The sequence below is a fragment of the Salmo salar genome, chromosome ssa23 (genome assembly GCF_905237065.1).
Source record: "Salmo salar chromosome ssa23, Ssal_v3.1, whole genome shotgun sequence".
NCBI lineage: Eukaryota > Metazoa > Chordata > Actinopteri > Salmoniformes > Salmonidae > Salmo > Salmo salar.
The window spans coordinates 1476971-1502561 of NC_059464.1; the positions used below are offsets into that span (position 1 = coordinate 1476971).

At 42.0% G+C, this 25591-nt stretch overlaps 1 protein-coding gene across 4 annotated transcripts in view; it reads left to right on the forward strand.

The window, feature by feature from the left end:
- Positions 1-865: 865 nt before the first annotated feature.
- Positions 866-25591, forward strand: part of LOC106583885 (SPRY domain-containing SOCS box protein 3) — a 34431-nt gene continuing 9705 nt past the window's right edge. Inside the window, exons 1-5 of one of the 4 annotated variants that reach the window (XM_014168509.2) lie at positions 866-1258; positions 6972-7110; positions 7436-7694; positions 7888-8075; positions 8359-8461. In XM_014168509.2, coding sequence (XP_014023984.1) covers positions 6985-7110; positions 7436-7694; positions 7888-8075; positions 8359-8461 — 676 coding nt within the window. In that variant the 5' untranslated portion in view covers positions 866-1258; positions 6972-6984. Of the gene's footprint in view, positions 1259-1316; positions 1661-6971; positions 7111-7435; positions 7695-7887; positions 8076-8358; positions 8462-25591 lie in introns of those variants that run through there. The other 3 variants (XM_014168510.2, XM_045706150.1, XM_045706151.1) reach the window with 3 other exon arrangements.

Consider the following 25591-nt stretch of genomic DNA (forward strand, 5'->3'; position numbering starts at 1 on the left):
TTTGGATATTGATGCTGTTGCCGCTTTGTTAAGCCATGTTCATGTTTATATAGCAGCACTATAAATAACAGCATTCACAAGCTTCACATGTGCAACTTAGCTATTAGTTGGAGGGAAGAAAATCCCACATGGCAGCAGTTGGTTTGACAAAGTATTGTTTGTCTGTTGCCGGAAAGTAGGTCATGATTGTCAGACAGTACAGTAGGAACACAGAACAATGAGTCAGATATTTCACCGGATGTATTAATGTGAAGCGTCCAGTTGGCGTTTCCTCTCACTACCAAATATGAGGAAGCCCAGTAGAAGGTGGAGCGAGATGGATTTTGACAGAAATTCTGCAAATTTTATCATTGATGAAACATTTGATCGCCATACAGTTTTCTGTTTCCAAAACTAAAATCTGTAACAGAGAGGACTGCGTTTTGTTGACTTTACCCTTTGCCAAAGTTTTAAAAAATTGCGTTGTTTCGGAGTGCAAGTGCGAAATGAGCTACTGCACACACGCACTTCAAAGTGGGCGTTCCCTAACGGAAATATGGAAATAAATGCTAGAACGCGCCAATATGATTTCCATAGCTGGTGCTTGGCTCTGCCCACTTTGCACACTGATTAATTTATTCCCATTGGAAACGACAGGCTCTGGTCTAGCTTGGGTTAGTTATAAAAAAATCTGGTTTGAAGTTGGGCAGAAACTGCTTCTCCAGTAGAAATCCCGCATCAGGCGATGTTGGTGGCGACGTTGGCGAGCTAAATGCATGCGTAGAAACACCGCATCGGGTTAACGGACTCTCGCGCCAAACTGCGCATGTGCAAGCCTTCAACTCAAACGCACCCCTTAACTATAAAGTAATTTGTGACGAAAATGAACACGTGTCAGTTTCGCACTTTCACGAGGTTGGAATAATAACGTGTTGAACTACTTAAAACATTGTTAGAATCCAGGTTGTGCCTTTCGATTTTGAGAAAAGTAACAACTAAGGAATACTTTTTGACGTATCTCATTGAAGTCTCAAACCCGGCCTGGTCTGTTTGGCAAGCTTTCCCGGAAGTCTCGCGATGTTGCGCCTCGGTTTAGAAACTCTGTCATAGAGAGTGACTTAAGCTAGTTGGCCGACTAGCATGTTAGTAAAGAAAGTACTTCGCTGCAAATGTTTCATAAGGATATTGGCCTGTACAGTCCTGTGACATTTAACGAAGACTAAGGGCTTATTTTTAAGTGTCGGACAGGAAACGGACGGCTGGTAACGTTACAGTACAGGTAAATTAGCAATCGCGCTAACGCTGTCTAGCCAGCCAACTGTAGCTAACTAGGTACTTGCAAGCTAGCTAACGTCAACAAAAATAACATGTTGTTGGAGAAAGGTTAAACTGTATATATGTAACTAGTTATGATGCATATTATTTCTTACATTTTTGCCATAATGTAAATGTTTAGTCATTGACCAAGGAGGCACAGCTAGCCCGTTGACGTTAGTTAAATTGAAAACGTGTTGCAGCACCGTTGGGGCTGTTCGCGAGCCAGCTAGGCCCAAAACGTACCAGACGAGATGATTGATTGTATGATCTAGTCAGTAGGCTAGCCTACATATTTGCGTGGCTTGGTCACTTAAACACACACACACTTAAACAGATGGATGGATATTTTATGCACAGCAACTAGGTAAGTAAAATGGAGCTAGCTAAAATCTGTGCATGACAGTTGATGGTATGTGAAGTGTACAGATAGACGCAGGGTTGCCAGGTGAAGTGAAAATGTTGAGCCCATGACCACTCAAAGGCTTGGAAAAACTAGCGCACATTTTTTTTGACAGCATGGGAGGAGTTGCCATATCTCTACAATAAACCCTTTTTCTGTAACGTTATTGAGCCAATTAAGAAGGAATAGCATAGTAACTTGTAACAACATTAGAAGCAAAATTCGGGTTACCTCTAAATAATAATAATTGCAAGTTATGACGTTGCAACCTCTTAAGGATTGGACCCTTTAAAAAAAATATAAAAAAAATCGCCTAAAACTACATACCCAAATCTAACTGCCTGTAGCTCAAGACCTGAAGCAAGAATATGCATGTTCTTGATACCGTTTGAAAGGAATATCACGCATTAGATCTGGTAAAAGATGGGTCCCCCCCCCGGCCCCCCCCCCATCTTTGAAATGCAAGAGAAAGGTCACACTGTATTATTCCAGGTTAGGTGCAATTCTGTATTTGCCAAGTTTTAGACTGATCCAATTAACCATTGCATTTCTGTTCAAAATGTTGTATCAAGACTGCCCAAATGTGCCTAATTGGTTTATTAATTCATTTTATAGTTCAGAACTGTGCACTCTCCTCAAACAATAGCATGGTATTTTTTCACTGTAATTGCTTCTGTAAATTGGACAGTGCAGTTAGATTAACAAGAATTTAAGATTTCCGCCCATACCAGATATGTCTCTGCCCTGGGAAATGTTCTCTTTACTTAAAACGTCATGCTAATCACATTAGCGCACGCTAGCTCAACCGTCCTGAGGTGTATGGTATATGGCCAATATACCACGGCTCAGGGCTGTTCTTAAGCATGACACAATGCGGAGTGCCTGGATACAGCCCGTCAGCCATGGTATATTGGCCATATACCCCAAACCCCCGGGGTGCATTATTGCTATTATAAACTGGGTACCACTGTGATTAGAACAGTAAAAAGTTATGTTTTGTAATACCCGTGATAGATGGTCTGATATAGCACAGCTTTCAGCCAATCAGTATTCTTTGCGCATGTGCGTAACTATAGATAAATCCGACAGGAAATCTCTGAGCAAGAAACACTTGGATGAACATAAAAAACTGTTAGGCTATTTTCTGGCAATTATGTGCCAGATATTAAGGCTACAAACCGTTATAAATGGCCCATTTGCAAGATTGACTTGTAATTTCAATAGGCATAGGCTACAGACTAAAATCTGTGTTTATGAATGCAATTACATTTTGCTGTAGTTTGCTTAGCTTAAGGCGGGTATCCTTTCGCCCCTGATAGGCCTACATCTCATTTCAGATAGTCTACAGTATCCTAGACAAGATGTAGGCAAGATATAAACTGAATGATTTAGCAGCTTGCTTAGTTCAAATTAAGACTAATTTATTAATGAATAGTGAGGCGATTTCACAATAAGAGGTGCTTGTTTCCCAATATCCTGCTTGAATAGGCTACTGAGGATGGGGTCATAATTTCAATCAATGAATTACATTTTAATAATATGTATATGAACTGAATATGCTTGTCAACAACAGCCAGTGTTTCTTTTTTAATTTGTTTTACTTGTAGCCTAATCTGACAACTGTTACGTCAATCTAATGCATTCATAATAACACAAGGCTACAACAACAAACTGTTGTAGGCTATTTATTAAATTGCTTTGCCAGGTCCAGGTAGGCTACACAAGTGACACAAAATGATTTGCAATGACTCCAGTGATATTGTCATTCCAACATATTTATTGTATGAAATGGTAGCCTACAATGGCATATACATTTAATAGGCTAGTTGATGGCCAGCAGAGGCAAATGTATAATTCTCCACATTTAGCCTAATGTCAGTTACATTGAGGACTTTTCCCCATAAGAAGAACCACGTGAAGGAGTTTCATAACTTCCATTTCAAATGTCCACTCGGGTAGCCCCGGAGACCCAAGAACTGAGCATGCATAAAGCACTTTGCTTGATACCTTTTTCTTTAAGCAGTCAACATTAGAATGCAGTTTAAACCACCTCTGAGCGAATTTATGTAATGCGCTCTAGTGTACCCAAAGCCGTTTTCCAGTGCTTTTGTAACCAGTTCTATACCGGTACCTTTCTGCGTTGTCTTCTGGTGAGTTTTAGGTGGAAGGGAAGGGAAAGCTCTGGACACAATTCTGCTGGTTGTCTCTCTTTTTTTTTATGACTGCATGGAATGGATAGAAATGCAAGGCAAATGTTAATGCTGCCGTCTGGACTCATACACAAGTATATTTGCCTCTCCTCACCACGCTTTGAGCAAACTGACATCAACAAAAGAATGCATCGTACAAAATGTACATGTTCATATTTTAAAAAGACTCAAATTTCATTTTTATTAAAGTTGTACACCATTATACTGATAATTTGCTAATAAGTACTATTTATTTGAATGTACTATTATACCCCAGGCATACTAATGAGGCAACCACCATTCCTGACATGACCAGACAGGTAACAAAATGTACGACAGCTAACTAGGCACATTAAACATGAAATTCAAAAATGTCACATTTGACAAAATACCTGTATGGAATGGCTACAAATCCAAGGCAAACAATGCTGCCATCTGGACCCTCATACTCAAGTATATTTCCCTGACAAAAGATTGTAAAGAATACCGTGAGAAAATCATCACAAAACTCACGCTGTCTGTACCTGAAAGAGACCCTCTCTCTAGCTGGGCTAGCCTTGCAAAGTTGCACTCGAAAATTATCCCCATTCACGCAAATATATATTCCTACTGACAGTTGTGCAACAAGACTACATCTATTTAATATTTTTGTGCATTAGTGAACATTCACATTCAAAAGACAAATAAACATACATAAACATCTTTCCTCATCACACTTTGAGCTAACTGAGGAGTAAAAGCATGGCTCCTGTTGATGGCATCACAACATCACAATTTAGAAGATGACTACAATAAAATAGTTATCTTGAATGTAGTGTAATACATTTCAAAATAACCTTTTAAATAAATGAGGGGTTTTCTGTGAAATACAAAGTATATGTTACACCTGTTACACTTTGTCTCCATTGTTTCTTGATGTGCATCAGTTCTAGCATAGTGTTTTATGGAAAAAGGGTTAGAAATAGGTGTCTCCCTAATGACAGTCTAAATGGCCTACATTCAACTGGTAAAAAGTTGTCACAACGTGCACGCGTGCTGCTTTCTGTCCTCTCGCTCACATGACTCAGCCAATAACTGTGGTGCTCTCTTAACACAAACCCCTCCGGCCCTCCCCACCAATCACTCACTCAGCATCAGCCTGCCTCATTGCCTGACAGTCAGCAACAGGTCACAGTGAAATATACAGTACCAGTCAAAAGTTTCGACACACCTACTCATTTCAGGGTTTTTCTTAATTTTTACTATTTTCTACATTGAAGACATCAACTATGAAATAACACATGGAATCATATAGTAACCAAAAAAGTGTTAAACAAATCAAAATATTTTATATTTGAGATTCTTCAAAGTAGCCACCATTTGCCTTGACAGCTTTGCACACAGAAGTATATATTTTTAAACCTGCATATTTAGCTAAAATAAATCCAGATTAGCAGGCAATATTAACCAGGTGAAATTGTCATTTTGCGTTCATTGCACGCAGAGTCAGGGTATATGCAACAGTTTGGGCCGCCTGGCTCGTTGCTAACTAATTTGCCTGAATTTTACGTAATTATGACATAACATTGAAGGTTGTGCAATGTAACAGGAATATTTAGACTTAGGGATGCCACCCGTTAGATAAAATACGGAACGGTTCCGTATTTCACTGACAGGAAAAACGTTTTGTTTTCGAGATGATAGTTTCCAGATTCGACCATATTAATGACCTAAGGCTCGTAATTCTGTGTGTTATGTTATAATTAAGTATATGATTTGATAGAGCAGTCTGACTGAGCGGTGGTAGGCAGCAGCAGGCTCGTAAGCGTTCATTCAAACAGCACTTTAGTGCGTTTGCCAGCAGCTCTTCGCAATGCATTGCGCTATTTATGACTTCAAGCCTGTCAACTCCCAAGATTAGGCTGGTGTAACCGATGTGAAATGGCTAGCTAGTTAGCCGGGTGCGCGCTAATAGCATTTCAAACGTCACTCGCTCTGAGACTTGGAGTAGTTGTTCCCCTTGCTCTGCATGGGTAACGCTGCTTCGAGGGTGGCTGTTGTCGATGTGTTCCTGGTTCGAGCCCAGGTAGGAGCAAGGAGAGGGACAGAAGCTATACTGTTACACTGGCAATACTAAAGTGCCTATAAGAACATCCAATAGTCAAAGGTATATGAAATACAAATCGTATAGAGAGAAATAGTCCTATAATTCCTATAATAACTACAACCTTGGAATATTGAAGACTCATGTTAAAAGGAACCACCAGCTTTCATATGTTCCCATGTTCTGAGCAAGGAACTTAAACGTTAGCTTTTTTACATGGCACATATTGCACTTTTACTTTCTTCTCCAACACTTTGTTTTTGCATTATTTAAACCAAATTGAACATGTTTCATAATTTATGAGGCTAAATTGATTTTATTGATGTATTATATTAAGTTAAAATAAGTGTTCATTCAGTATTGTTGTAATTGTCATTATTACAAATAAATAAATACATTAAAAAAAAAACGGTTGATTAATCGGTATCGGCTTTTTTTGGTCCTCCAATAATCGGCATCGGCGTTGAAAAATCATAGTCGGTCGACCTCTAACACTAACCCTATAAAGGTGTATGTGTATCAATGTATTCTTTTTGTTTTTTGAAAATGATTTCTCACTGATATGAAATATAAGGTCCTTATGCTGCCATAACCGTACCGCAAGCGATGCGTGTTAATGTTCAGATCGATCGTCGGGGCTCTCAAAGTACTGAGTAAAGGGTCTGAATACTTATATAAATGTGATATTTCAGTTACAATTTTTTTTGCAAAAACAACAGTTTTTGCTTTGTCATCATGGGGCATTGTGTGTAGATTGATGAGGGGGAAAAAACTATTTAATACGTTTTACAATAAGGCTGTAACGTAACCAAATGTGGAAAAAGTCAAGCGGTCTGAATACTTTCCGAATGCACTGTATATCACATATTTGCCTACATTGTAAAATTGTCAACTTCTGGAGCTCATAGGGCTCTGGTCAAAAGTAATGCACTGAATAGGGTGCCATTTTGGATGCAACCTTTGTCCACCCAACTCTGACTCTCCTGACTCGTCCTTCCCCCAGGTGTCCTGCTGCAATGTCAAGGCGGAGCAGGAACAGCCGGGCGTGGCGTTACGTGTGGAGTGGAATACGGCGAGATGCTGATTCCCGGGCGCTGGTACTGGCCTCAGAAAGTGAGGAGTGGGGTTACGAACGCTTACAGGTAAGGGTCGGTTTGTGACGGACGTAGTCCAGGGGTGTGAAACTCATTCCATAGAGAAGATAGTCTTCTGGTTTTTGTTATTTCCTTTCAGTTTGTGTCCAATTAAGACCTAGACAACCAGGTGAGGGGAGTTCCTAACTAATGAGGGACCTAAGGCAAGTTGTTCAATCAAGTACAAGGGAGGAGCGAAAATCCGCAGACAATTGGCCTTCCGTGGAATGAGTTTGACACCTGTGACGTAGACGGTTCCATTGTGCCAGAAAAGCGGAGTCAAGTACAGCTGACATATTTGAGCACTGTTATGTACTGTTTGTGGCCTCTGCAGTACAGTGACTCAGACTCTGAGCCAGACTACCGTCCTGTGGTGCCACCGGTCCCCAGTGCCGTGCCCGTTACCGGAGAGTCGTACTGCACCTGCGACTCCCAGGCTGAGCCCAGCTACAACCCACGTCTCCGGGGCTTCCACCGCATCAAAGACTGCCACTGTGGAGAGGAAGACCAGGGTGAGGACTGGAGGGGCAGAGTGGGGAACTACGGTTGTGTTCAGAAGGGTTACACCGTAGCAAAACGTTTTGAAGTGGAAAGTGAGCATTTTTTATAGGTCAAGTTCAGGTATTTCACACTGTTTCTGAGGGTTTTCTTCTGTTTCATGCCCAGGCTGTATCAGGGAGTTCCCAAAGTGAAGCTCTCACCATTATTTGCTTATTAAAATATCTTAAGTGTCTGAAATGTTGGAAGTCAACTGTCATTTGATCCACTGACCTCTTGACATTGCAGACTTCGACTGGGTGTGGGATGACAGTAACCGCTCCATGGCCACGTTGATGACCTGCGACAACCGCAAAGTCAACTTCCACACGGAGTACAGCTGCGGCACAGCAGCCATAAGAGGCTCCAAGGAGCTGGCAGATGGACAGCACTTCTGGGAGATCAAGATGACATCACCAGTGTACGGGACAGATATGGTGAGGCTCTGCCCATCATTACTCAGGAGACAGCATTCATTCATTCAATTCCAGCCATTACTATGAGCCTGTCCTCTGATTTCTCTCTTTACCAGCCTCGTCTGCTGGGGGTTGGTGCTTAGGCTTGTAAGACCTTAGGAAGTTTAGTGGTTTCTCTTTCCTAAAGTTTATTTTGTGAATCTTTTGCATATTGTATGATGGTGAGCATGTTGATTACTGTTCTATTTTGATGTTATGTTGTTAAGGTGAACATGTTGAATGAAGACTCTTCGATGTTGTGTAGATGGTAGGCATCGGAACCTGTGACGTGAGCCTGGATAAGTACAGACATACCTTCTGCAGCCTGTTGGGGAAAGATGACGACAGCTGGGGTCTCTCCTACACTGGTAAAACCATATAATCCATCAGATAGTCCTTATCACAAACAGACCTGGGTTCATATCGTATTCTTTCAAATACTTTCAGTATTTGCCTGCTCTGCTGGACAGGGTTTTCACTTTTGGAGCTGTTAGCAGTTGATGTTATTCTTTAACAACACAAACCCCATAGCAAATCAGGGGGAGGAAAATAGGTTTATTCAAAGAGGTTAAATCATAGGTGTTATGCTGAGAGGTAGATGTTAGATGGACGTTCCTTCCCTGTCCTCAGTGATTCTCTCCACAGAACAAAGGGACAGGATGTTGTTTTATAACCCAGCCGTAGCCTGTTGTTGGCCAATTAGAATTCCTTGCAATAAAACTGGGCCAATGGCAAAATAACAAGTATCCTATTTCAGGTGGGACCAATGAGAACGTGCCACACATAGGAATGTCAGTCCTGAACTCATAGCTAACAGATGTTGAACTGAAAACCAACTATTTCAATTGATAATTCCATATTGACTGTTAATACTCTAGACTTATAGTACTCTTGACTTCTCGTCCTCTGCGTTGTGTATTTATCTTCGAAATATTCTTACACTCCCCCCTAGACCATTTTAAAAAGAAATATACTTAAAATTTATTTTTAGAAAATAATAAAAAAACATGAAAAAATATACAGTATAAAAAACATTAGCAGTTAAGCATAAAATCATTCACATTAAACACCTTGCATTTCTATAGAACACAAAGGCCATATTTTACTTGTTGTTACAATAAGAAATAGATTTCGAACAAAGTTATAGAAAATAAGTATTAACCGGTGTAATGATTCATTCATTCAATTCCAGCCATTACTATGAGCCCTTACGATTCCTATCACATCCTGTATTAGGAGGAAACTCAAAAAAATTAAATTGTCTACAAGACCATAATATTCAATTGTCCTATTGGCAAGGTACTCATTTACCAAGTCCTTTAAAAGTGATCTGCTCTTCCACACTGGTATCAGTCCCACATAGATAACTATTTGAAATTATGTTCTGAAAGTCTGCCGGTAGTGAGGAATTATTCTTCCTTTCTAATTCTTCCGTTCCACTGGTTGATAAGGACTTCTCTAGTGAACACTTCACCAGTGATCTTGTATTATTTCAAGTACAGTCCTTGGGTCAAGGGATATTGCTTCAGACTGTAGATTCTAGTAACCTGTAATGAAGGAAACAAAAAAGTGAAAGTAACATGTCCTGGTTTCAAGAGAAATTGATATTTCACATAGATTTCCCTAAGTAAGCATGTCCCGATTTTCAGGAAGAAGTTGGATATTTCAGCTAGATATCCCTAATATGATGACTGCGGTGTATAACATAGAAGCATATCAGGTTCTGATCATCTTACTATGCTTCTTCACCCGAGATTGGCCCCCGATTGCTAATCAATCAGTTCTTTATTCTCAAGGCTCCGCTTTGTCATCAACATGGACAACCTTGCAATGAGTGACATGTATTCATCGCGATTTTCCATGGACTTGTACTGCTGACCTCGTTATGAGCAGAACTTGATAAGGACCTTACCATTTTGGCCCTAATGTCTCTGTTAAATATTTTTTTACCATCACCCACTGTGCTGGTACTACGTCATGTCCCCCCTCGGGACTTATTCCCCACGCCTCTTTTACTTGTCTGTCTGCTTCCGCTACTGCATTAGAGAGTTGTATGCAATAGTTAAACATTGTGTCACTCATAAAGTGAACGTCTGATTTTCTTAAATCTAACGTGCCTGTCACTATCACGTTGTCCATTGTAGTGTTAGGTTCTAATTCTCAGGATAAAAAAACTCAACGGACACTATGAAAGCCCTCTCTCCCTCAGTGAAGTGACATGAATAAGTATATTTCATATTCTCAGAACCCAACCGTACTAACTGCCCAGCCTGCCTTCCTCACACCCCCCTCCACAACGCTTGAACCGTCTGTGTATAAGATAAACTCAGGGTTTTCCAACGGATGACTCTTAATAAACCCATCAGATTTGATCCAAAACCAACTCACAACAGTCGTGTTCAAGTAATGTGGTTTATGGAGGAAGCATCAGAGTAGCTGGATTACATGGTGTGCCACATTGTATGATGATGTTAGGAGCCTCCACAACTTTAGTAGAGCCATAGCTTTCTTTGCTAATGGGATATTGTTTTATGCAAGGTGGGACAACACCTGTCAAGCACACTCCTGTTGCTCTCATCTTCTTGCCCATGTACTGAGGACTATAGGTCGACCGATTTATGATTTTTCAACGGCGATACTGATTATTGGAGGACCAAAAAAAGCCGTTACCGATTAATCGGCCAATTTTATATATCACACAAATACATCTACATACAGTTGAAGTCGGAAGTTTACATACTTAGGTTGGAGTCATTAAAACTCATTTTTCAACCACTCCACATTTTTCTTGTTAACAAACTATAATTTTGGCAAGTCGGTTAGGACATCTATTTTGTGCATGACACAAGTAATTTTTCCAACAATTGTTTACAGACAGATTATTTCACATATAATTCACTGTATCACAATTCCAGTGGGTCAGAAGTTTACATACACGAAGTTGACTGTGCCTTTAAACAGCTTGGATAATTCCAGAAAATGATGTCATGGCTTTAGAAGCTTCTGATAGGCTAATTGACATCATTTGAGTCAATTGGAGGTGTACCTGTGGATGTATTTCAAGGCCTACCTTCAAACTCAGTGCCTCTTTACTTGACATCATGGAAAAATCTAAAGAAATCAGCCAAGACCTCAGAAAATAAATTGTAGACCTCCACAAGTCTGGTTCATCCTTGGGAGTAATTTCCAAACACTTGAAGGTACCACGTTCATCTGAACAAACAATAGTACGCAAGTATAAACACCATGGGACCATGCAGACGTCATATTGCTCAGGAAGGAGACGCGTTCTGTCTCCTAGAGATGAACGTACTTTGGTGCGAAAAGTGCTAATAAAAAGTATCTATCCACAGTAAAATTAGTCCTATATCGACATAACATGAAAGGCCACTCAGCAAGGAGAAGCCACTGCTCCAAAACCGCCATAAAAAAGCCAGACTACGGTTTGCAACAGCACATGGGGACAAAGATTGTACCATTTAGAGAAATGTCCTCTGGTCTGATGAAACAAAAATAGGACCTTTTGGCCATAATGACCATCGTTACATTAGGAGGAAAAGGGGGGGGGCTTGCGAGCCGAAGAACACCATCCCAGCCGTGAAGCACAGGGGTGGCAGCATCATGTTGTGGGGGTGCTTTGCTGCAGGAGGGACTGGTGCACTTCACAAAATAGAAGGCATCATGAGGTAGGAAAATTAAGTGGATATATTGAAGCAACATCAAGATATCAGTCAAGAAGTAAAAAAAAACTGACATTTCCATCCCTAACTATAACATTTTTCGACAAGATAGAACTGGCAAAGGGGGCGGTGTTGCAATCTAAAGCAGAGTTTTGTCTTATTATCCAGGTCTTACCCAAAAAATTAGAGCTTCTACTTTTAAAAATCCATATTTCCAGAAACAAGTCTCTTACCGTTGTCGCTTGCTATAGACCACCCTCTGCCCCCAGCTGTGCCCTGGACACCATATGTGAATTGATTGTCCCCCATCTATCTTCAGAGCTCGTGCTGCTAGGTGACCTAAACTGGAACATGCTTAACACTCCGGCCATCCTACAATCTAAGCTTGATGCCCTCAATCTCACACAAATTATCAATGAATCCACCAGGTACAACCCCAAATCTGTAAAAACGGGCACCCTCATAGATATCATCCTAACCAACTTGCCCTCCAAGTACACATCTGCTGTTTTCACCTGAGATCTCAGCGATCACTGCCTCATTGCCTGCATCCGTAACGGGTCTGCGGTCAAACGACCACCCCTCATCATTTCAGTGAGCAAGCCTTTCTAATCGACCTGGCCCGGGTATCCTGGAAGGATATTGACCTTATCCCGTCACTAGAGGATGCCTGGTTATTCTTTAAAAGTGCCTTCCTCACCATCTTAAATAAGCATACCCCATTCTCCTTCACCCAAATCCAGATAGCTCATGTTCTGAAAGAGCTGCAAAATTTGGACCCCTACAAATCAGCCGGGCTAGACAATCTGGACCCTCTCTTTCTAAAATTATCTGCCGAAATTGTTGCAACGCCTATTACTGTTCAACCTCTCTTTCGTATCATCTGAGATTCCCAAAGATTGGAAAGCTGCCACGGGGAGACACTCTAGACCCAAACTGCTACAGACCTATATCTATCTTACCCTGCCTTTCTAAGGTCTTCGAAAGCCAAGTTAACAAACAGATTACCGACCATTTCGAATCCCACCATACCTTCTCCGCTATGCAATCTGGTTTCAGAGCTGGTCATGGGTGCACCTCAGCCATGCTCAAGGTCCTAAACGATATCATAACCGCCATCGACAAAAGACATTACTGTGCAGCCGTATTCGTCGACCTGGCCAAGGCTTTCGACTCTGTCAATCACCACATTCTTATCGGCAGACTAAACAGCCTTGGTTTCTCAAATGATTGCCTCGCCTGGTTCAGCAACTACTTCTCTGATAGAGTTAAGTGTGTCAAATCGGAGGGCTTGTTGTCCGGACTGGCAGTTTTTATGGGGGTTCAATTCTCGGGCCGACTCTCTTCTCTGTATACATCAATGATGTCGCTCTTGCTGCTGGTGAATCTCTGATCCACCTCTATGCAGACAAAACCATTCTGTATACCTCTGGCCCTTCTTTGGACATTGTTAACGTCTTATGGCTTGAATCCCGTTAGCGGGATCGATATGACAACAGCCAGTAAAAGTGCATGGCGGCAAATTCAAAACAACAATCTCAAAATTAACATTTCTCAAACATAAAAGTATTATACACCATTTTAATGATATGATTCTCCTTAATCTAACCACAGTGTCCGATTTCAAAAAGGCTTTACGGCAAAAGCAAAACATTACATTATGTTAGGACAGCACCAAAACAAGAAAAACCACACAGCCATTTTCCAAGCAAGCAGAGGCATCACAAAAACCAGAAAGTCAGCTAAAATCAATTACTAACCTTGGATGATCTTCATCAGATGACAGGTATTTGTAGTTGTCCCAGAACTAAGATATGCATAAATCTAGAATCGGCTTCCTATTTGGCAACAAAGCATCCTTCACTCCCAGGACTCAATATTACAAAATACATGTATGTTTTGTTCGATAAAGTTCATATTTGTATCCATAAACCCCATTTTACATTGGCGCGTGATGTTCAGAAAATGTATTCCCACCAAAACTTTCGGTGAATGAGCACATCAATTTACGGAAATACTCATCATAAACGTTGATAAAATTTACAACAGTTATTGAAATAATTATAGATATGCTACCGCTGTGTCAGACTTTAAAATAGCTTTTCGGCGAAAACACATTTGTCAATATTCTGAGTACAGAGCTCAACCATCAAGCAAGCTATACAGATACCAGCAAAGTTCTGGAGTCAACTAAACTCAGAATTAGTATTATAAATATTCCCTTACCTTTGCTGATCTTGGTCGGAATGCACTACCAGGACTCCTACTTCCACAAATTTTATTTTTGTTCCAAATACCTCCGTTTTGTTCGTGCGTACAGATCACTATCCAAAGGCATTACACGTGTGTGTAAAAAAGAGACAAAAAGTCAAATAGTTCCATTACCGTTCGTAGAAACATGTCAAACGATGTTTACAATCAATCCTTAGGGTCTTTTTAAAATAAAACGTTGATAATATTCCAACCGCACAATAGGGTATTCATTACAGAAGAAAAAGAATGAGCGGCGCGCCAGCGTGAATGCGCAGTAAACAACGCACTGCTCCCAGGCAGTCCACTGATAGACTGAGCTCCTATTCTCTGCCCAGTAACAGGAGACGCATGAAACACGTTTCTAAAGGCTGTTGACAGCCAATGGAAGCCTTAGGAAGTGCAAAATGACCCCACAGACACTGTAGTTTTAACAGGGATTAGATAGAACTACAAATCACTTCCTGGTTGGACTTTTTCTCAGGTTTTTGCCTGCCATATGAGTTCTGTTATACTCAGACATCATTCAAACAGTTTTAGAGTATTTTCTATCCAAATCTACTAATAATATGCATATCTTAGTTCTGGGAGTGAGTAGGAGGCAGTTTACTCTGGGCACGTCAGTCATCCAAGCGACTCAATCGTCCCACCATCCATAAGAAGTTAACTAACCTCCAGATGAGCTTCAATGCCATACAACTATCCTTCTGTGGCCTCCAACTGCTCTTAAATGCAAGTAAAACTAAATGCATGCTCTTCAACTGATCGCTGCCCGCACCTGCCCGCCCGTTCAGCGTACTCTGGACGGTTCTGACTTAGAATATGTGGACAACTACAAATACCTAGGTGTCTGGTTAGACTGTAAACAATGCTTCCAGACTCACATTAAGCATCTCCAATCCAAAATTAAATCTAGAATCGGCTTCCTATTTGGCAACAAAGCATCCTTCACTCATGCTACCAAACATACCCTCGTAAAACTGACCATCCTACCGATCCTTGACTTCAGCGATGTCATTTACAAAATAGCCTCCAACACTCTACTCAACAAATTGGATGCAGTCTATCACAGTGCCATCTGTTTTGTCACCAAAGCCTCATATACTATCCACCACTGCGACCTGTACACTCTCATTTACATTTACATTACATTTAAGTCATTTAGCAGACGCTCTTATCCAGAGCGACTTACAAATTGGTGCATTCACCTTATGATATCCAGTGGAACAACCACTTTACAATAGTGCATCTAAATCTTTTAACCTGTTGGGGCTAGGGGGCAGTATTTTCACGGCTGGATAAAAAAAACGTACCCGATTTTAATCTGGTTACTAATCCTACCCAGTAACTAGAATATGCATATACTTATTATATATGGATAGAAAACACCCTAAAGTTTCTAAAACTGTTTGAATGGTGTCTGTGAGTATAACAGAACTCATTTGGCAAGCAAAACCCTGAGACATTTTCTGACAGGAAGTGGATACCTGATGTGTTGAATTACCTTTAAGCCTATGCCATTGAAACACACAGGGGCTGATTAATGTTTTGGCACTTCCTATTGCTTCCACTAGATGTCACCAGCCTTTACAAAGTGTTTTGAATCTTCTACTATGAGATCTGACCGAACAAGAGCCTTGGAACGGTGATGGCCGATTAGACTCTGGCGCGCGAGGTCATGTTGGGTACCCTCGTTCCAATACGTTTTAAAAGAGAATGCATTCGTCCACCTTGAATATTATTCATGTTCTGGTTAACCTCTATGGGACCGGCGGGACGAATTCGTCCCACCTACGTAACAGCCACTGCCATCCTGTGGCGCGATTTTCAAAATCTTCAAAATCATATTACTTCAATTTCTCAAACATATGACTATTTTACAGCCATTTAAAGATAAGACTCTCGTTAATCTAACCACACTGTCCGATTTCAAAAAGGCTTTACAACGAAAGCAAAACATTAGATTATGTCAGCAGAGTACCAAGCCAGAAATAATCAGACACCCATTTTTCAAGCCAGCATATAATGTCACCAAAACCCAGAAGACAGCTAAATGCAGCACTCACCTTTGATGATCTTCATCAGATGACAACCCTAGGACATTATGTTATACAATACATGCATGTTTTGTTCAATCAAGTTCATATTTATATCAAAAACCAGCTTTTTACATTAGCATGTGACGTTCAGAACTAGCATACCCCCCGCAAACTTACGGGGAATTCGCTAACATTTTACTAAATTACTCACGATAAACGTTCACAAAAAGCATAACAATTATTTTAAGAATTATAGATACAGACCTCCTCTATGCACTCGATATGTCCGATTTTAAAATAGCTTTTTGGTGAAAGCACATTTTGCAATATTCTCAGTAGATAGCCCAGGCATCACGGGCTCGCTATTTAGACACCCGGCAAGTTTAGCACTCACCATAATCATATTTACTATTATAAAAATGTCATTACCTTTTGTTGTCTTCGTCAGAATGCACACCCAGGACGTCTACTTCAATAACAAATGTTGGTTTGGTCCAAAATAATCCATCGTTATATCCGAATAGCGGCGTTTTGTTCGTGCGTTCCAGACACTATCCGAAATAGTAAAGAAGTGTCGCGCGCTTGGCGCAATTCCTGACAATAAAATTCAAAGTATTCCATTGCCGTACGTCGAAGCATGTCAACCACTGTTTAAAATCAATTTTTACGTCATTTTTCTCGTGAAAAGCGATAAAATTCCGACAGGGAATCTCCTTTTCGGCAAACAGAGGAAAAAATCCCAAAGGCGGGGGCGGTCGGGGTCACGCGCATAAGCTAGTGTCTCTTGATGGGCCACTTGAGAAAGGCGATAATGTGTTTCAGCCTGGGGCTGGAATGACGACATTCTCTTTTTCCCGGGCTATGAGAGCCTATGGACGACGTGGGAAGTGTCACGTTAGAGCAGAGATCCTTAGTAAATGATAGAGATGGCAAAGAAGTTCCAGAAATGGTCAGACAGGCCACTTCCTGTAAAGGAATCTCTCAGGTTTTGACCTGCCATTTGAGTTCTGTTATACTCACAGACACCATTCAAACAGTTTTAGAAAATTTAGGGTGTTTTCTATCCATATGTAATAAGTATATGCATATTCTAGTTACTGAGTAGGAGTGGTAACCAGATTAAATCGGGTATGTTTTTTATCCAGCCGTGTCAATGCTGCCCCCTAGCCCTAACAGGTTAAAAAAGGCACTAATGATTTATGCTATACAACGTTTGACATGTTTGAACGAACGTAAATATATTTTTTCCCCTCGTTCATGAAGTGAAGTCCGGCGGGCTTAGATCATGTGCTAACAACACGGAGCTTTTTGGACATAAATGATGAGCTTTTTTGAACAAAACTACATTCGTTATGGACCTGGGATTCCTGGAAGTGACATCTGATGAAGAGAATCAAAGGTAATGGATTATTTACATAGTATTTTCGATTTTAGATCTCTCCAACATGGCCGTTTGTCTGTATCGCAAAGCGTATTTTTCTGGGCGCAGTGCTCAGATTATTGCAAAGTGTGATTTCCCAGTAAGGTTATTTTTAAATCTGGCAAGTCGATTGCGTTCAAGAGATGTAAATCTATAATTCTTTAAATGACAATATAATATTTTACCAATGTTTTCTAATTTTAATTATTTAATTTGTGGTGCTGACTTGACTGCCGGTTATTGAAGGGAAACGATTTCCTGAACATCAACGCCATAGTAAAACGCTGTTTTTGGATATAAATATGAACTTGATAGAACTAAAAATGCATGCATTGTCTAACATAATGTCCTAGGAGTGTCATCTGATGGAGATTGTCAAAGGTTAGTGCATCATTTTAGCTGGTTTTATGGTTTTGGTGACGCCTGTCTTTGAATTGACAAAACATTACATTTACATTACATTTACATTTAAGTCATTTAGCAGACGCTGTTATCCAGAGCGACTTACAAAATGGTGCATTCACCTTATGATATCCAGTGGAACAACCACTTTACAATAGTGCATCTACATCTTTTAAGGGGGGGGTTAGAAGGATTACTTTATCCTATCCTAGGTATTCCTTAAAGAGGTGGGGTTTCAGGTGTCTCCGGAAGGTGGTGATTGACTCCGCTGTCCTGGCGTCGTGAGGGAGCTTGTTCCACCATTGGGGTGCCAGAGCAGCGAACAGTTTTGACTGGGCTGAGCGGGAACTGTGCTTCCTCAGAGGTAGGGGGGCCAGCAGGCCAGTGGTGGATGAACGCAGTGCCCTTGTTTGGGTGTAGGGCCTGATCAGAGCCTGAAGGTATGGAGGTGCCGTTCCCTTCACAGCTCCGTAGGCAATCACCATGGTCTTGTAGCGGATGCGAGGTTCAACTGGAAGCCAGTGGAGAGAGCGGAGGAGCGGGGTGACGTGAGAGAACTTGGGAAGGTTGAACACCAGACGGGCTGCGGCGTTCTGGATGAGTTGTAGGGGTTTAATGGCACAGGCTGGGAGCCCAGCCAACAGCGAGTTGCAGTAATCCAGACGGGAGATGACAAGTGCCTGGATTAGGACCTGCGCCGCTTTCTGTGTGAGGCAGGGTCGTACTCTGCGAATGTTGTAGAGCATGAACCTACAGGATCGGGTCACCGCCTTGATGTTAGTGGAGAACGACAGGGTGTTGTCCAGGATCACGCCAAGGTTCTTAGCACTCTGGGAGGAGGACACAAGGGAGTTGTCAACCGTGATGGCGAGATCATGGAACGGGCAGTCCTTCCCCGGGAGGAAGAGCAGCTCCGTCTTGCCGAGGTTCAGCTTGAGCTGGTGATCCGTCATCCACACTGATATGTCTGACAGACATGCAGAGATGCGATTCGCCACCTGGTTATCAGAAGGGGGAAAGGAGAAGATTAATTGTGTGTCGTCTGCATAGCAATGATAGGAGAGACCATGTGAGGATATGACAGAGCCAAGTGACTTGGTGTATAGCGAGAATAGGAGAGGGCCTAGAACAGAGCCCTGGGGGACACCAGTGGTGAGAGCGCGTGGTGCGGAGACAGATTCTCGCCACGCCACCTGGTAGGAGCGACCTGTCAGGTAGGACGCAATCCAAGCGTGGGCCGCGCCGGAGATGCCCAACTCGGAGAGGATGGAGAGGAGGATCTGATGGTTCACAGTATCAAAGGCAGCAGATAGGTCTAGAAGGATGAGAGCAGAGGAGAGAGAGTTAGCTTTAGCAGTGCGGAGAGCCTCCGTGACACAGAGAAGAGCAGTCTCAGTTGAATGCCCAGTCTTGAAACCTGACTGATTAGGATCAAGAAGGTCATTCTGAGAGAGATAGCAGGAGAGCTGGCCAAGGACGGCACGTTCAAGAGTTTTGGAGAGAAAAGAAAGAAGGGATACTGGTCTGTAGTTGTTGACATCGGAGGGATCGAGTGTAGGTTTTTTCAGAAGGGGTGCAACTCTCGCTCTCTTGAAGACGGAAGGGACGTAGCCAGCGGTCAAGGATGAGTTGATGAGCGAGGTGAGGAAGGGGAGAAGGTCTCCGGAAATGGTCTGGAGAAGAGAGGAGGGGATAGGGTCAAGTGGGCAGGTTGTTGGGCGGCCGGCCGTCACAAGACGCGAGATTTCATCTGGAGAGAGAGGGGAGAAAGAGGTCAAAGCACAGGGTAGGGCAGTGTGAGCAGGACCAGCGGTGTCGTTTGACTTAGCAAACGAGGATCGGATATCGTCAACCTTCTTTTCAAAATGGTTGACGAAGTCATCCGCAGAGAGGGAGGAGGGGGGGAGGGGGAGGAGGATTCAGGAGGGAGGAGAAGGTAGCAAAGAGCTTCCTAGGGTTAGAGGCAGATGCTTGGAATTTAGAGTGGTAGAAAGTGGCTTTAGCAGCAGAGACAGAAGAGGAGAATGTAGAGAGGAGGGAGTGAAAGGATGCCAGGTCCGCAGGGAGGCGAGTTTTCCTCCATTTCCGCTCGGCTGCCCGGAGCCTTGTTCTGTGAGCTCGTAGTGAGTCGTCGAGCCACGGAGCAGGAGGGGAGGACCGAGCCGGCCTGGAGGATAGGGGACAGAGAAAATCAAAGGATGCAGAAAGGGAGGAGAGAGGTTGGAGAAGGTTTGGGAAGAGATGATAGGATGGAAGAGGAGAGAGCAGCGGAAGAGAGAGAGCGAAGGTTGGGACGGCGCAATACCATCCGAGTAGGGGCAGAGTGAGAAGTGTTGGATGAGAGCGAGAGGGAAAAGGATACAAGGGAGTGGTCGGAGATTTGGAGGGGAGTTGCAATGAGATTAGTGGAAGAACAGCATCTAGTAAAGATGAGGTCAAGCGTATTGCCTGCCTTGTGAGTAGGGGGGGAAGGTGAGAGGGTGAGGTCAAAAGAGGAGAGGAGTGGAAAGAAGGAGGCAGAGAGGAATGAGTCAAAGGTAGACGTGGGGAGGTTAAAGTCACCCAGAACTGTGAGAGGTGAGCCATCCTCAGGAAAGGAACTTATCAAGGCGTCAAGCTCATTGATGAACTCTCCAAGGGAACCTGGAGGGCAATAAATGATAAGGATGTTAAGCTTGAAAGGGCTGGTAACTGTGACAGCATGGAATTCAAATGAGGAGATAGACAGATGGGTCAGGGGAGAAAGAGAGAATGTCCACTTGGGAGAGATGAGGATTCCAGTGCCACCACCCCGCTGGCTCGATGCTCTAGGGGTATGCGAGAACACGTGGGCAGACGAGGAGAGAGCAGTAGGAGTAGCAGTGTTATCTGTGGTAATCCATGTTTCCGTCAGCGCCAGGAAGTCTAGGGACTGGAGGGTAGCATAGGCTGAGATGAACTCAGCCTTGTTGGCCGCAGACCGGCAGTTCCAGAGGCTGCCGGAGACCTGGAACTCCACGTGGGTCGTGCGCGCTGGGACCACCAGGTTAGAGTGGCAGCGGCCACGCGGTGTGAAGCGTTTGTATGGCCTGTGCAGAGGGGAGAGAACAGGGATAGACAGACACATAGTTGACAAGCTACAGAAGTGTTGTTTCTTGTATTATTGTCTCTTGTGTCTTTAGAGAACTGTTTCACTTTGATATCCTTTTTCTTCTGTCCTGATTTTCTCTTTCTTTTCTTCTGTTAACTAGATATTCTTTGTTGTTCTTCGTTAGCTAGCTAGCTTCTTCCAAAAGAGACTCTCGTTGGCTGGCCCTCGCTTCATACTCGTCTCCAAACCCACTGGCTCCAGGTCATCTACAAGTCTCTTCTAGGTCAAGCCCTGCCTTATCTCAGCTCACTGGTCACCATAGCAGCACCCACCCATAGCACGCGCTCCAGCAGGTATTTCTCACTGGTCACCCACAAAGCCAATTCTTCCTTTGGCTGCCTTTCTTTTCAGTTTTCTGCTGCCAATGACTGGAACGAACTGCAAAAATCACTGAAGCTCGAGACTCATATCTCCCTCACTAGCTTTAACTTCTTACGGCTGAAATCCCGTTAACGGGATCGATATGACAACAGCCAGTGAATGTGCATAGCGCCAAATTCAAACAACATAAATCTCATAATTAAAATTCCTCAAGTATTTTACACCATGTTAACCTCTATGGGCTAGGTGGGACGCTAGCGTGCCACCCGTGGTGCACTCCATCAACAGCAGGTGCATTTCAAGAGCGGCAAATTTGAATCCAAATAAATGTCAAAATTCCAATTTTTCAAACATACAACTATTTTACACCCTTTGAAAGATAAACATCTCCTTAATCTAACCACGTTTTACGATTTCAAAAAGGTTTTACGGCGAAAGCATAAATTTAGAGTATGTTAGGACAGTACATTTACAAGAGTTGTGTGTAATGTTTTGTCAATTCAAAGACAGGGTCACCAAAACCATAAAACCAGCTAAAATGATGCACTAACCTTTTACAATCTCCATCAGATGACACTCCTAGGACATTATGTTAGACAATGCATACATTTTTAGTTCTATCAACTTCATATTTATATCCAAAAACAGCGTTTTACTATGGCATTGATGTTGAGGAAATCGTTTCCCTCCAATAACCGGCAGTCAAGTCAGCGTCACAAATTAAATAATTAAAATTAGAAAACATTGGTAAAATATTATATTGTCATTTAAAGAATTATAGATTTACATCTCTTGAACGCAATCAACTTGCCAGATTTAAAAATAACCTTACTGGGAAATCACACTTTGCAATAATCTGAGCACTGCGCCCAGAAAAATACGCGTTGCGATACAGACTAGACGTCATGTTGGGGAGATCTAAAATCGAAAATACTATGTAAATAATCCATTACCTTTGATTCTCTTCATCAGATGTCACTTCCAGGTATCACAGGTCCATAACGAATGTAGTTTTGTTCAAAAAAGCTCATCATTTATGTCCAAAAATCTCCGTCTTGTTAGCACATGATCTAAGCCAGCCGGACTTCTCGTCATGAACGAGGGGAAAAAATATATTTACGTTCGTTCAAACATGTCAAACGTTGTATAGCATAAATCATTAGGGCCTTTTTAACCAGAACATGAATAATATTCAAGGTGGACGAATGCATACTCTTTTATAACGTATTGGAACGAGGGTACCCAACATGAACTCGCGCGCCAGGTGTCTAATGGGACATCATCGTTCCATGGCTCTTGTTCGGTCAGATCTCCCTCCAGAAGACTCAAAACACTTTGTAAAGGCTGGTGACATCTAGTGGAAGCAATAGGAAGTGCCAAAATATTCCTCAGCCCCTGTGTTTTTCAATGGGATAGGTTTAAAGGTAATACAACACATCAGGTATCCACTTCCTGTCAGAAAATGTCTCAGGGTTTTGCCTGCCAAATGAGTTCTGTTATACTCACAGACACCATTCAAACAGTTTTCGAAACTTTAGAGTGTTTTCTATCCATATGTAATAAGTATATGCATATTCTAGTTACTGGGTAGGATTAGTAACCAGATTACATCGGGTACATTTTTTTTACCCAGCCGTGTCAATACTGCCCCCTAGCCCTAACAGGTTAAAGATAAACTTCTTGTTAATCCAACCACAGTGTCCGATTTCAAAAAGGCGAAAGCACACCAAACGATTGTTAGGTCAGCACCTAGTCACAGAAAAACACAGCCATTTTTCCAGCCAAAGAGAGGAGTCACAAAAAGCAGAAATAGAGATAAAATGAATCACTAACCTTTGATGATCTTCATCAGATGACACTCATAGGACTTCATGTTACACAATACATGTATGTTTTGTTCGATAAAGTTCATATTTATATCCAAAAATCTCAGTTTACATTGGTGCGTTATGTTCAGTAATGTTTTGCCTCCAAAACCTCTGGTGATTTTGCAGAGAGCCACATCAATTTACAGAAATACTCATTATAAATGTTGATGAAAATACAAGTGTTATGCATGGAACTTTAGATAAACTTCTCCTTAACCTGTTAGGGCTAGGGGGCAGCATTGACACGGCTGGATAAAAAACATACCCGATTTAATCTGGTTACCACTCCTACCCAGTAACTAGAATATGCATATACTTATTACATATGGATAGAAAACACCCTAAATTTTCTAAAACTGTTTGAATGGTGTCTGTGAGTATAACAGAACTCAAATGGCAGGTCAAAACCTGAGAGATTCCTTTACAGGAAGTGGCCTGTCTGACCATTTGTTGAACTTCTTTTCCATCTCTATCATTTACTAAGGATCTCTGCTCTAACGTGACACTTCCCACGTCGTCCATAGGCGCTCAGAGCCCGGGAAAAAACAGAATGTCGTCATTCCAGCCCCAGGCTGAAACACATTATCGCCTTTCTCAAGTGGCCGATCAAGAGACACTGGCTTATGCGCGTGACCCCGACCGCCCCCGCCTTTGGGATTTTTTCCTCTGTTTGCCGAAAAGGAGATTCCCTGTCGGAATATTATCGCTTTTCACGAGAAAAATGTCGTAAAAATTGATTTTAAACAGCGGTTGACATGCTTCGAAGTACGGTAATGGAATACTTAGAATTTTATTGTCACGAATTGCGCCATGCGCGTGACACTTCTTTACTATTTCGGATAGTGTCTGGAACGCATACGAACAAAACGCCGCTATTCGGATATAACGATGGATTATTTTGGACCAAACCAACATTTGTTATTGAAGTAGCAGTCCTGGGTGTGTATTCTGACGAAGACAACAAAAGGTAATGAAACTTTTATAATAGTAAATATGATTATGGTGAGTGCTAAACTTGCCGGGTGTCTAAATAGCGAGCCCGTGATGCCTGGGCTATGTACTTAGAATATTGCAAAATGTGCTTTCACCAAAAAGCTATTTTAAAATCGGACATATTGAGTGCATAGAGGAGGTCTGTATCTATAATTCTTAAAATAATTGTTATGCTTTTTGTGAACGTTTATCGTGAGTAATTTAGTAAAATGTTAGCGAATTCCCCGGAAGTTTGCGGGGGGTATGCTAGTTCTGAACGTCACATGCTAATGTAAAAAGCTGGTTTTTGATATAAATATGAACTTGATTGAACAAAACATGCATGTATTGTATAACATAATGTCCTAGGGTTGTCATCTGATGAAGATCATCAAAGGTGAGTGCTGCATTTAGCTGTCTTCTGGGTTTTGGTGACATTATATGCTGGCTTGAAAAATGGGTGTCTGATTATTTCTGGCTTGGTACTCTGCTGACATAATCTAATGTTTTGCTTTCGTTGTAAAGCCTTTTTGAAATCGGACAGTGTGGTTAGATTAACGAGAGTCTTGTCTTTAAATGGCTGTAAAATAGTCATATGTTTGAGAAATTGAAGTAATAGGATTTTTAAGGTTTTGAAAATCGCGCCACGGGATAGCAGTGGCTGTTACGTAGGTGGGACGAATTCGTCCCGCCTAGCCTAGAGAGGTTAATGCAACCGCTGTGTCAGATTTCAAAAACGCTTTACCGAAAAAGCACACCATGCAATAATCTGAGTATGGCGCTCAGACACAAAAACAAGGCAAAAATATATCCGCCATGTTGGAGTCAACAGAAATCAGAAATACCATTATAAATATTTACCTTTGATGATCTTCATCAGAATGCACTCCCAGGAATCCCAGTTCCACAATACATTTTTGTTCGATAAAGTCCATCCTTTATGTCCAAATACCTCCTTTTTGTTCGCGCCTTCAGTTCACAAATCCAAATTCACGACGCGCAGGCCAGACGAAAGCTCAAAACAATCCATTACAGTTCGTAGAAACATGTCAAACGATGTATAGAATCAATCTTTAGGATGTTTTTATCATAAAGCTTCAATAAGATTTCAACCGGAGAATTCCTTTGTCTTTAGAAATGCAATGGAACTCGGCTACCTCTCACGGGCACGTGCATGGCTGAAGCTCATGCCCATCTGGCAGACACCTGATACAATCAGCTCTTATTCCCCTCCACTTCACAGTAGAAGCCTCAAACAAGGTTCTAAAGATTGTTGACATCTAGTGGATCCTTAGGAAGTGCAATATGACCCCACAGACACTGTATATTGGATAGGCCAAGACTTGGAAAAACTACAAACCTCAGATTTCCCACTTCCTGGTTGGATATTTTCTCAGGTTTTTGCCTGCCATATGA